The sequence below is a fragment of the Austrofundulus limnaeus genome, unplaced genomic scaffold (assembly GCF_001266775.1).
Source record: "Austrofundulus limnaeus strain Quisiro unplaced genomic scaffold, Austrofundulus_limnaeus-1.0 Scaffold1, whole genome shotgun sequence".
Taxonomy (NCBI): Eukaryota; Metazoa; Chordata; class Actinopteri; order Cyprinodontiformes; family Rivulidae; genus Austrofundulus; species Austrofundulus limnaeus.
In genome coordinates this window covers 4,298,457-4,312,527 of record NW_013952403.1, presented here as the reverse complement: position 1 = coordinate 4,312,527, position 14,071 = coordinate 4,298,457, and the positions used below count along the sequence as shown (strand labels likewise).

The window sequence follows — 14,071 nt, the reverse complement described above, 5'->3', positions numbered from 1 at the left end:
GAATGTCTGTTAGTGTAAAGCGCTTTGGGGGTCCGGAGGGACTTGAAAAGCGCTCTATAAGTTCAGTACCATTTACCATTACCAACGGTGAATTAGATTTTGCCAATTTTAAGTCTATAACAGCTGTCTAACATGTTAACATTGTGCCAGTCCCACCAGTCTTCAGTTGGAAGGAAAAGAGGTGGGGAACTTATTTCTAGTGGCAGAGGGGGATGGGAGATGGTTGCTTAACTTTTTATTAAGCTGTACAAACAGCACAGCTCAATTGGCTGTAAAAGTAGTTTTGATTATCACCACAAAGGCACTGTTCTGTTGGTAAGTGTTAATATCTTTGCGTACAGAATGAACGCAGTAAAAGCAGAGGCCGTGCCTCTGACTCAGGCTGAGTGGGCTGTGTCAAATACTCCGCATTGCAAGCTGAGTCACTGTTCTGTAATGCAGCAAACAATTCCCTGGAGCTTTCAGGGGAGATTTCTTCAGAAACTACCTGACGCATCGCTCTCTGTGTTGTTCTGTTTGATGTGAAAACCCTGCCCAGTTTGTGCTCTGAAAGGACCGTGAGTTCAGATAAAGGAACTGTGAATCTGTGCAGTTTGCACCAGAAACTAACACTCCAAGGAAGATGCAGCTCGAATTAGAGCAGCTATCAGGTGGCTCTTATGTAAGAATCTGTTCAGACTCCCCCTTCCTTCTCTATGAGCCAGCATTACATAAGATTTCCTTTTGATTTTCTCACAAGTAGTGTCAGATCTGGCCTTACATGACTTGTTCAGCTTTGTATGTTCACATAAAGAGGAAAAACCCTGCAGTGCTTTAGCCTCACAGAACAAAATGATTTTAGCACAAAGTTCTCCCAAATCAATTATTTATTGAGTTTGTCACGTCCTCTGTGAAGTGACAATTTGTTTGTTTATGTCCTCATTCTTCCTCATTTTGAAAATCTGTGTTTTTAAGTGAAGCCGTATTTGTTTTTTCTGTAAAAGGAGCTGTTGAAAAGCTCCAGTTTACTACCGGGCGCGCTTTTTTTGGATGGTGACGCATTGTCCTCTGGAATGCAAACTAAACAACACAGCATGTGGGGTTAAAGTTCTCACAACAGTATAGCAGGAGTGTTCATATTTCAAGAGTCAAAACTTACCTTTAAAAACATGTTGTTTATGTACTAGAATAGGGCTGCCACAAACGATTATTTTAATAATCGATTAATCACCGATTATTTATTCGATTAGTCGACTAATCGGATCATACATTAATTGAATATAAAACATACAGCTTATCGTGCCAGAATGCAGCTGCTATTATATAACCATGGTTAGATTTTAGCTACATGCTAACTAAAAATAATTGCTGTGGAAGGCAAGTTCTGCTCTGCAGATATTACACAGGTTTCTCTTTCATTTTCTTAAAATGATCCCACACTTTGAGCTCCGTTGTCAGGTAGCCATGATACCAGAGCCTGTCTGTATAATGTTTTGTGACGTCCACGGCCTACCCCAGTTACCACTGCTGTGCATGTGTGTCAAGGACAGAAAGGCAGATGTGGCAGTGGAAGGTGTCAAAGCAGTTTGGAGAGAAAAACAAAGTAAAGAACAAAAAAAAGAAAACGATTAATCGATTATTAAATTAGTCATCGTCGATTATTTTAATCGATTAGTTGTCGATTAATCAATTAATCGTGGCAGCCCTATACTAGAGTACAAATTGCCTACTTTGATTTGTATTTTTATTGTATATCAACTATATTCTCATATTTCTTGCTATTTCTCACCTACTGTTTTTATATTTTTAAAATTTTCCAGGACATGCTGTGCGATCCTGATGATTTTCAGTAAGTGTTTTATTCTCTGTCTGTTGTCTGAATCCAGGTTTGCACATGTTTTTCTCTGTGAGTCTGAGGATTTACTGAATTCATTAATGACCCTCCTCCCTCCTGTGCCTTTGCCCTCAATGGTTGTTTAAAGAAGAGGAGGTGTTGCTGTGGAACTTCTATTTAAAAAACCATCTCCATGTTTTTCATGAACTGTGCACCGTCGAGTAAAGAGAAAACAAAAAATGCCACAATGAAGAACTTTTATTCGGAAACCGAGAGCGGCGGTTTTCCAGGCATATTTTTTTTCCATGGTTTTCTCGTGATAAAGATATTTTATGTGGTTAATTATGTCGTTATCACGAAATAATGAGGAATGTTTTCTAGAGATAATAGGCTAATTTCTCAATGGTTTTCTTGGGCATCATTCACTAACCATGCCATCTCCTTAAATGACAAGGGCTGATATGAAAAGTTATCTGCACAAGACAAACAAATTGCAATTTCAGCCTGTGTAATGATACAAAAATGACACAAAATTATGTACACTAGGTTGCCTTTAAAAGGAAACCTTACCACTGATGGAAAACCATCTGGAAATGAACTCCTCGTTAGAAAATGGCCACTCTCGGCTTCCGTTCCTTTAGACTAACTTTTAAATATTCGTATTAATTTTCATATAATCTACAAGAGCTTAATTTTCACATTAAATGTAATATTCGGCACATAAATACTACAACTTAAGCACCCAGTTGTGTAGGTTTTATAGCTAATGAGCCTATTAGTGGTGGGCACAGCTAAACAAAAAATTAGCTTTGCTAAATGCTAAACAGCTACGCAAGTAGAAACCTGTGGTAGACACTACCAGACACTAATAGGCCTACTAACTAGGAAACACAGCTATTGAGACAAAATTTGGCTAGCTTTGCTCATAGTCTGTAAACTTAAAATATAACTTTTCTAACTAAAAAAAAAGTATAACTTCACTAATGCGAAACCAGAAAAATTTAAAACTTAGCAGAAGTAACACTAACAGACGGTCTGTGTCGCACACACTTGTCTCCTTTCAGTTTGACTGGTGGGACTGACAAAAACCTGTTAGACACTGCCACTGTTAGTTTGTTAGTTAGCTGTTAGCGAACCTTAAGTTAGCAAAAACTAATTTAGCAGAAGCTAATTGGTCTGCTAACGGTTTTCAAAGTTAGTGAAAAAGCTAAACCACTAAAAAAATTAAAGATCTGCTGTCATCTAATTAGCTGAACCCTGCTCAACACTGAAACCAACGTATAAAAATCATTTAAAGATGTTCCTTAAAACAAAGCTCCATAAACGTTATAAATATTTATACAAAAGGCCTGTCATTCTCTGAAGGAGAAGCTGAAAAAAAAAGTATAAGTTCAGTTAAGCAGAAAAAAAATCACGGAGTCACAGACTTTTTCAGTCAAACCTCTAAATTTATGTTGTGGATGACTCCCAGCACCACCACGTCAAATTTTAGCTCAACATCTATAAAACTGACTGTTGTAGCTTTTAATGTGCATGTCTGAATAACTGTGGCAGCCATCTTGAGTCCAGCTGGGCCAGCACTGTAGGCCAACACCAAATCAAACCACAGATCAAACAATCATTACTTTCTGAAAAATGCAACAAAATTTGGCTCATGAGAAATGTTGCTAACACTATAGACAAACGCATACACAAGCAAAAAACACCACCCTTCTGCACAGCACAAAGCTAATTAGCTTTTTTCAGCATATTAGCAAGAAATATGGTTCAAACATATAAAGAAATGTTTTGTAAAGAGTTATTCTTCAGGTTTTTGTGTTTTTTTTTCTTCTGATGAACACTGCAGCAGCAGATAAAGGTTTAAAGCTGTGTCTCTCTGTGCTTCAGGGCACTGCAGGAGGAAAACGCGGACCTCCACCAGAACCTGCTGCAGACGGTGGTTTGCATCGAGAGCCTGGAGGCAGAGCTGCAGAGGACCAGAGACGAGCTGAGTCATGTTAAAGAGAAATACAAGAGGTGACGATTAACAGAATATGAGTGGAAAACTGATGATCCAGAAACAATCATTGTTACAATGTGTGCACATTTGTTAATCTATGCGACATCATGGAGTAACAAGAGACATAGTTTTGTCCTTTTTTGGGAACGTCGTGGACAGACCAACTAAAACCTTCCTCCCTGACCTGATCAGGCCTGTTTCTGTTTCCAAACAACTGCTTCAGCCTGCTGAGCACATTCCAGACGTTCCTTCAGACTGGAGCAGTGGGACTGAATATCCCTCTGAGCTCCAGTTGGGTGTCAGGTGTTGTGTTTGCCTCACAAACAGCTGCTTATAATAACTGTCCTCTTTGTTTCCAAAGTCTCCTGCAGACTCACTCTGGGACCCAGCAGGCCGACAACCTACTGGAGGAGCACCTGCACGTAGCGGTGAGGAATCACTTATTGACAGTGGCGTCTGCAGAAATTTTTTTCAGGGGGCATGTGGGGGGGGGCCACTGAAAAACCAGGGGTGGCACACCAAAACGAATATCTATAACAGAAATGTTTATGAAGTGGTTATAAAAATGACAATTTGAAAACCATGGCAATACAGAGCTTTAGATTTGCCAACAGGTGTTCAATTTGTAATTTTACTGATAATATTACTGATTTTGTGACGTTCAGGGGCAGAAAACAAGACCCCAAACTATCTGCACATCTGCAACAGTCTATATTCTAACTTCGTTCTATATCTTTACACATGGAGTACAATGAGTTGTCCTTACATGTTACATATTTCAGTGGCAGAATTGTAATGTTGAGGGAACCCACTGGCGGGAGGGTCGGGGGGGGTCCTCCCCCAGGAAATTTTGAAAGAAGTAGATGCCATTTCCTGCATTCTGGTGTATTTTAACAGGTTGTAAAACTAACTTTTACCTACTTCGGCCAACACTTAAATTTAAAATAAATAAATTTAAAATAAATTTATTTGTTGAGCAGGAGAAACGCTGTGTGAACTCATATTTTATGGTAAATGTGGGGGTTTAAATGAATTAAATTTTAAATGTGATGGGGAAACTTCCCTACAAAAATGATTGCCGTCATTTCATTTAAAAAATGTCAAAATATATATTTTAAAGACTTTTACAAGGAACAAGCTTTTTAAAATTTAAAGCCGTCACCTCTTCTATGTATTGGTGTTTATTTTGTGAACAAAAACTAATTATAAAAACCCAAAGCGGGAAATAAAGACTAAAACAATCACTTCTACTGTAATGTTATCCCAAATTATTGAGTTATTTGCTTTTCGTGACACATTAATTTTAATAAATGTGATTTTGGTCTGTGAGAGAAACTGGAGTACCTGAGAAAACCCACTCATGCACAGGGAGAAGATGTAAACACAACCTAGAAAGTTGATCTAGAAATCTTCTTCCATAGAGGCAATATGTTGCTCTACCAGCTGTGCCACTGTACTGCCTCATTTTATATTTATTATATAATTATTTCAATTATTTAATTAATATATAATTAATACATACATCCATGAATATAACCTCATGAGAACCTCCATCTTTATTTGAGAACATTGGTTTTAGACTGGTCTGCTTGTCCTTATTCAGAGGTGTTACATTTGAATTTTAATTTAATTTTTTATTTTAAATAAAATATAAATTAATGTTCTTAACTCTTAATTGTTAAAAAATCAGTGGTTGTTTTTATATCTATGAGGTTATATTCCTAAATAGGTAGGTGATTTGACAAAAAAAAAACAAAAAAAACATGGGTACTCAAGAGGATGAAACTGGAGGGCCACTGGGGGACCTGCAAATTCTCCCACTGGCACCACTGATTGGAGACGAGCCAGTCGTGGGTAAAATGTTTTTTTTTTATCTTTCTCCCTTGTCTTTGTGTGTGCAGTCTGAGAGTGTGAGCAGTGAGAGGAAGTTTCTGCTGAATCGTGTGTCCCAGCTGGGCTCAGAACTGGAGGAGGCCCACAGGACCATCACAGCCCTGGAGAACATTAATGTGAGCACACTGCCATCTACTGGACAGAAACACGCATCTACACAACAGATTTCCACAGACTGCAGGGGGGAAGAGGAACAACTAGGGCCAAACAGCTGATAATTTCTGATCATCTCATAGCATTCACACTATTGAGATGATCCTTTTTTCCTCCATGTTTTTCGACATCTAATTTATATCAAAATGTTTAAATCGTTTATGCCATGGATGGTGTTTTCTGGTATTTCATACTTTTTCAGCTATTTAGCCTAAAATGTTTTAAAATCTTCACTGTTGTTTTTATCTTTTGTTCTGGTTCTGCTTTTATTCAACTTCTTTGTGCAAATCTCAGCTTCCTTCAACTTCTGTTTTTGCTCATTTTAGCTATTTTCTGCATTTATTCAGCATTTTTATCTTTCAGCTCCTTTTAGCTTTTCATCTGTTAATTTAAACTTTTTAGGTTTTTAATCAAGTTTTTTTTTACTTTTTCTCAGCTTCTTTCTGTTAATTAAACTTTTTATGCTTCTTTCAGCTGAATTCCACTAATTTCAGCTGTTTTCTGCATTTTTAACTACTTTGTAGATCTCTCACGTAATTTTAGCTTTATTCATCTAAATTCACCTTTTTGTGATAATTTCAGCTTCTTACTGCTTAATTCAGCAAACTTGTATTTCTGTACTAATTTCAGCTTTTCAGCTATTATTTAGCTGCGTTAACTGCTTTGGCTATTTTACAAAAAAAATTAAATTTTATACTCATTTTATCGTTTTACTCTGTTTATCATCTGTCTTCTGCTACTTTTATTTTCCTACTTTCAACAAACGTCAGCTGTTCAAATTTAACGCACATTAACAGTTTTGTTATTAAACATGTTCAGCAGCTGAGGAAAAATATTTCAGCACTGAGCATTCACGCTGGATTTTTTGTTGGAAATGCAAATTCTCTAGTTGGAGTTCATTTGAAATTTTGCAGTTTATTTGAACTTTTAGCCAATTTGTGGACAATTACAGATTTTAGCTACTTTTTTTGCACTACTTAAACTTAAGATATCGTTTGATAGTTTTAACTTTCAGGTATAATTTTGTCTTTTAGTTACATTAGATCTCATTTGAACTTTTAGCAAATTTGTTGACAGTTTTAGCTGATTGATATAATTCTGATGATAGAATGATGTCATAGTTCTGATGTCAGAATGATGTCATAGATTAAACGTCAGAATGATGTCATAGTGATGACATAATGATGTCATAGTTCTGATGACATAATGATGTCATAGTTTATGTCTGAATGATGTCATAGTTCTGATAACGAATGATGTCATAGTTCTGATGACAGAATGATGTCATAGTTTAGACATCAGAATGATGTCATAGTTCCGATGACAGAATGATGTCATAGTTCTGATAACATAATGATGTCATAGTTCTGATGACTGAATGATGTCATAGTTCTGATGACTGAATGATGTCATAGTTCTGATGACATATTCAGTTTAGTTTCAGTTTATTCACACCTATTCACATATTACATAATGCAAAATTCACATAGTACATATACCACAGTGTGTGAATCAGGTTTCCGAGAAGCTAATGAAAGCTCGTAAAGGAGTGTGTACATACAATCTGGTTAATTTAAAATACTACTACACAAACATACATTCTTTATACATATCATTACACAACATAAACAACACAGACTGTACTACTTCTGATCATCCATTGCAAATCCTACAAGTGGTCTCAGACATATAAAGAGAGCAATTTGGTTTTTAACTGTTTTTTAAAGGTGGAGATGAATTCAAACCTTTTTAAGTTCTCGTCAAGCTCATTCCAGATCTGAGGGCCCCTCCAAGCCAAAGTTAGAGTGGTGATTCTAAGTCTTCTACTTTTAGCATGAATGAAATGTTTTTTTTTTCTGGTTTCATTATTGTGCTGTGGACTACTAAATGGAACGAGCTCAGTCAATCTTTTACTAATTTTGTTTACAATTTGGAACATCATACAAGCATTATGGTACACATTTAATTCAGTTAGCCGAAGGAGACCAAAATGATGGAAAAAATAGGATGTAGGAGCATTATACTCAGACCACGACACAGCTCTTATTAGCTCCTTTTGAAGGCTTTCAAGTTTCTTGAGATAACTAGGGTAAGTGTTGCACAATATAATATTACAATAACTGATATGTGGCTCAATTAAAGTTTTATAGATATAGCGAGTGTAGATAGAGGCAGTTAATATCTTAGTTTAAAAAACAGGCAGACATACTTAGACAACTTTGTTTGAAGATGTTCAACATGATATTTTAAATTTAAGGACTCATCTATGATGACCCCCAGGAACTTAGTAGAATTTACTCTCATTAACATCTTATTTTTAATTTTTATATTAATGTGATCAATAGATGTTACAAATTTATTAGGTCTGAATAGAATGAAATTAGTTTTGCTGATGTTAAAAGAAATGATGTCATACTTCTGATGACAGAATGATGTCATAGTTCTGATGACAGAATGATGTCATAGTTTAGATGTCAGAATGATGTCATAGTTCTGATGACAGAATGATGTCATAGTTTAGATGTCAGAATGATGTCATAGTTCTGATGACAGAATGATATTATAGTTTGAATATCTGAATGTCATAGTTGCATAATTATCAATTCTGTCTTGATAGTTTCAGCTTTTAACTATTGATTGGCTCATTGCAAATTTTATCTTTAGTTTTGCTGTATTTGACTTTAAATTGTTGCTTTTAGCTCATTAGTTACTAATTTTGGATTTTTTGCTACCATTTTACAAAAAGTACATTTTAGCTACTGTTTGTTAGTTTTAACTTTTAGATACAATTTTGCTAATTTGTTGTTAATTTGACAATAAGCCATTGTTTTATTTAATAAAAAAAATTTAACTTTAGTTTTTAGCTATACTGTTTTCCTAATTTTCTGCCTTTGTGTTTTTGGTTCTCAAGGCTAAGTGGATTTCTGGTCTGAGGTTTCTCCCTATTTTTGTGTTTATTTTGGTCTGGACTTGGTGTGTTGTGTGTCCTGTGAACCACTCCTACACACTCAGACCACACCAATTAGTAATGTTTATGAGCAGCTATGGCTCAGAAGAGCGTCTGTCCGCCAGAAAGCTGCATATTTGATCCCAAATTCCCTTTCCACATTCTGAAATATCCTTGGGCATTGAACCTGGGGTTGCTCAGTCTGTCTGCATATGTGTGTGTGTGTGTGTGTGTGTGTGTGTGTGTGTGTGTGTGTGTGTGTGTGTGTGTGTGTGTGTGTGTGNTGTGTGTGTGTGTGTGTGTGTGTGTGTGTGTGTGTGTGTGTGTGTGTGTGTGTGTTCATATTTTTAGTGTTTTATACTGACGTTCAAGCATAAAAGCATGCAGATTCTAAAAATCCTGCTCCTTTTTTTGCCAGGGGCTGTGGACGAAGGTCAGCTCCAAATTTTCCCATTTATTTTTTAAGTCCTAAAGGTGTAAAAGTCATAGAGCGATGATTGTCAAACATCTAAAAACAGAATCCCTTAAACAAGCAGTCTTGTTTTTGTGAAGTGCAACTAACTTGCAGAGTATGGGAAAATGACACTTTCTAACCCTCCTGTTCATCTCTATCAGGGTTTTGTGATCCATAAGTTTTAGAACCCACCTTGGCAGATCTGGACAGATGATCCTGGAGCTGAAAATATGTCCAAAAGTGTCCCAGCTTCGTGTGACGCCTCATTCCAGATAAAAAAAAAAGTAATTTATGAAAGCCAGACAAGCTCAGCTGGGAGGTGTTTTTCCTTCAGTAGACCCAGCAGGAACACTCTTAAAGTCACAGCAGGTGACACGGTTAAAAAAACAGATCAGAACTTTGTTTCAGGACAAACAGGGAGGAAAAGTGTGAATGCTCTGCAGGAGTTCTGCCGCTTCAGTTAACATCTTCGAGATGAAAGAGGCCAGGGTCTTAGAGGTGGGGAAAAAGCGATGTCATGGTTGTGCAAGGTCAAACCCAGAGACTGCAGGCTGATATGAAGATGTTGAAAAAGCAAAACACAACTTTTATTATTATAATTATTATTATTTTCACATGAACAGAGTTTAAGGAACAAGGATGAGGATGTAGGCTAAAGCACAATATAAAAATATTATGTGAAACTGAAGACCTATAAAGAATGGGACTGACGAGAAGGTAGGAGACAACTGAGCTTAATGGGACAGGGAACAGGTGTGGCAGGACTGAGGACACGAGGCTGACAATGGAAAATTACTGACTGAGGGAAATAGGCTGTTTAAGGCAGGAAACACAGGAAAACGTAGAAAATGATAATAGAAAACAGAGAAACAGAGAAACACAGAAACACGTAGATCATGGCAGGTGAACCTGGTTGAGATTTGAAAACTGACTAAACCTCCCACTTTTCCACAGACAAGCACCACTTTAAAATTTCTCACCCGTCACACCCACTTCTGTGTCGTTGCTTGAACAACATGAAAGCCATTTGCAGAATGTGCATCTTGATGGCTGGTTAGGCTCACCTCAAGCAAAGAACCAACAGCTGCTTCACAATCTGCTGCTCCTGACTGAGAGGATTCTTGGCCTTTTTGAAGAAAAAAAATAAAATCACAGGACACGCTGCTGCTGTGTTCACTGTGAAAAAAATGTGATTTAGTTTTGAACATTACAACGTGCTCATCTGGCCCTTTCAGACCCTGTAACCATCTGTGTGTTTGTTTATTTATTTATTGTGATTATTGTTTGTTTAGTTTTAATAAATTTATCATTTGTTTATTTTAAAATGCTAAAGCTAACTACTAATGCTAAATACTAAAGCAACACTTGAAAGTTGTGAGAATGCCCACATTTGATTTAGAACCTAGCTGAAATGCTAAAGCTAAATGCTAAAGCTAAATGCTAAAGCTAAATGCTAAAGCAATACTAGAAAGTTGTGAGAATGCCCACATTTACATTTAGAAGAACATAGCTGAAATTCTAAAGCTAGCTACAGCGGGTAAAATAAGTATTGAACACGTCACCATTTTTCTCAGTAAATATATTACTAGAGGTGCTAATGACATGAAATTTTCACCAGATGTCGGTAACAACCCAAGTGATCCATACATACAAAGAAATCAAACCATAAATGTCCAGAAATGAAGTTATTTGTAATAATGTCGAATGGCACAGGGAAAAAGTATTGAACACACTTACTGAAATTTATCTAATACTTTGTACAAAAGCCTTTGTTGTCAATGACAGCTTCAAGACGCCTCCTGTATGGAGAAACTAGTGGCATGCATTGCTCAGGTGTGATTTTGGCCCATTCTTCCACACAAACAGTCTTCAAATCTTGAAGGTTTTGTGGACCTCTTCTATGAACTCTGATCTTTAGTTCTTTCCATAGATTTTCTGTTGGATTCAGGTCAGGTGATTGGCTGGGCCATTCCAGCAGCTTTAGTTACTTTCTCTGAAACCAACTGAGAGTTTCCTTGGCTTTGTGTTTGGGCTCATTGTCTTGCTGAAATGTCCAGCCACGTTTCATCTTCATCATCCTGGTAGATGGAAGCAGATTTTTATCAAGAATGTCTCTGCACATTTTTCCACTCATCCTTCCTTCAATTATTTGAAGTTTGCCAGTACCATATGCTGAAAAACAGCCCCACACCATGATGTTCCCACCTCCAAACTTCACTGTTGGTATGGTGTTTTTGGGCTGATGTGCAGTGCCATTTGACCTCCAAACATGATGTGTATTCTGGCATCCAAACAGTTCAGTGTTGGTCTCATCTGACCAGACTATATTCTCCCAGTATTACACAGGCTTGTCTAAATGTTGTGCAGCAAACTTTAAAGGAGCTTCAACATGCTGTTTCTTCAGCAGTGGAATCTTGCGTGGTGAGCGTGCATACAGGCCATGGTGGTTCAGTGCATTACTTATTGTTTTCTTTGAAACAATCGTACCTGCTAATTCCAGGTCTTTCTGAAGCTCTCCACAAGTGGTCCTTGGCTCTTGGACAACTCTTCTGATAATTCTTTTCACTCCTCTGTCAGAAATCTTGCGAGGAGCACCTGGTCGTGGTCGGTTTATGGTGAAATAATGTTCTTTCCACTTCTGAATTATGGCCCCAACAGTGCTCACTGGAACCTTCAGAAGTTTAGACATTCTTCTGTAACCGATGTCATCATTATGCTTTGCAACAATAAGGTTGTGAAGGTCTTCATCATTTGGGACTGAACCAGCTGATATTAACTTGCACTGACAAGGGGCAGGCTTGTTTTCTAATTACTGAGAGAGTTCAGCTGGTGTCTTGGCTTTCCATGCCTTTTTACACCTCCCTTTCTTCATGTGTTCAATACTTTTTCCCTGTGCCATTCCACATTATTACAAATAACTTCATTTCTGGACATTTATGGTTTGATTTCTTTGTATGTATGGATCACTTGGGTTGTTACCGACATCTGGTGGAAATTTCATGTCATTAGCACCTCTAGTAATATATTTACTGAGAAAAATGGTGACGTGTTCAATACTTATTTTACCTGCTGTATCCCTGACACAGTACTAACAGATTGACATCAAAATTTGCCATTAGCTGATTATATTATCCAAAAGCATCAAGTAAATTGAGAGATAAATTGTGAGTTTCTCTGTTTTAGGTGCCACGTTTGCTGAAGGAGCTCTTGGAGAAGCACTTTGGATCAGCCGAAGCAGTTCAGAAGTTCCTCATCACCTCTTTTCCAGTCAACCAATCCTCTGACCCTAAACCCGAGGAGGAGGAGGAGGTGGAGGAGGAGCACGACTGGTTGAACAAATCAGAGACCGGGTCACAGAGGGTCACGGCCTTCATGCCGGTCAAAGCAAGTCCGCCTCAGAACAAAAACAAACCTGGTCGTTCGGGTCAGCTTGAGTCAACCCACTTCCCATCATCTTCTGACAGCGACGCTTCGGTCTACAGAACGAGTTTTCCAGCCAAACCGCAGCCCGTTTACCCCACAACCCAGCAGCAGTCCTCCCGGGCCAGCGCCAGCACCCCTTTGGACCCCCAGCAGCAGGCCCGCGCAGGCAGGTGGGAAGGGAGGGGAGGGTTGAAGGTGCTGCTTTTAGAGAAGGATGCAGAGGACGTGAACTCCATGTCGGCTCAGCTCATCCTGGACGGTTTCATCCAGCATCTGCAGACGCACAAAGAGTCTGACGGAGGGAAGGAGCAGCAGGGCGTAAACGGATGAACGCAGGATGTTTGTTTTCATTTATGTCTCTCCTCAACATCTGTCAGCTGTAAAAACCTGATACACAATCCTCACAGTTCCTGTAGAAGAACGAAGCCGTAAACAGAACGACGAAACATTAAAAACAGCAGAAATTAAAAGGTTTAACACAGAAAAAAGAACAGGTGGTAAAAACAAAGATTGGATCGATAAAATGAGGGAATAAAAGGGTAAATATAAAAAAATTACAGCACTATTCAAAATTTACACGCTTTATAATTTTTTGTCTAAAATTGTGCTTCACATAATGTCCAGTAATGTGCTGGGTCGTAAATAGATATTTGTTTTATTAACCATATAAAATGTCCACAAAATCAATTAAACAAAAAATAGAAAACTGGAAATGGGTACGTACTACTTGGTCACGCTGGATTTTTTCTATTATATACTTTATGTTAGTTTTTGTTGTGCACACAAACAAAGACTTGTAAATATTTGGAAACTCTGTAGTAATAATGTGTGAAGATGTTGATGTAGTGAGTAAAATTATCCTTAAAGATGTAAATTATGTGCAGATATTTTGAACATTGAGAAATGTTGATTTAGTCTTTTTGGACCCATTCTTGTAAAATTTTGCTTTTATGTTTCAGGTTCTGTTGGTGATGCTATGATTTCACTTAATATATTGTGTCAAATTGGTGTATTTTTCTGTTTATCCATCTGCCCATTTGTTCACATTTCTATTTCTCTTTCTCCTTTTCTGACAATTTTAGTACTCAGCTTTTCATTCCAGCTCCTGAATTCATTATTTTTATGGTCTTTTGTGCTTTTTTTCCTTTTTACTTATAATATTATTTTTTGATTGACTAAATTGTAAATAATTTTGGTCAACAGTAGTTCTTTTTGTTTTCCTTTAGAAATAAATGTTGATTTAAAACACCACAAAAAGAAAAATTTCACTTTATTTCTTTTATTGTTGTGATTTATTCTTTTTATGTGACTTGGACTTTGAGTCTGCAATAAAATCTCTACCTACCTACCTACCTACCTACCTACCTACCTACCTACCTACCTACCTAC

General features: G+C 37.4%; 1 protein-coding gene across 1 annotated transcript in view; it reads left to right on the top strand.

Moving 5' to 3' along the window:
- The window catches only part of LOC106515990 (uncharacterized), a 17,784-nt gene extending 4,094 nt beyond the window's left edge, over positions 1-13,690 (top strand). The window contains exons 3-7 of the mRNA XM_014006097.1: positions 1,800-1,828; positions 3,701-3,829; positions 4,174-4,240; positions 5,714-5,821; positions 12,443-13,690. Coding sequence (XP_013861551.1) covers positions 1,800-1,828; positions 3,701-3,829; positions 4,174-4,240; positions 5,714-5,821; positions 12,443-13,012 — 903 coding nt within the window. The 3' untranslated portion in view covers positions 13,013-13,690. The remainder of the gene's footprint in view (positions 1-1,799; positions 1,829-3,700; positions 3,830-4,173; positions 4,241-5,713; positions 5,822-12,442) is intronic.
- The last annotated feature ends 381 nt before the right edge of the window (positions 13,691-14,071 follow it).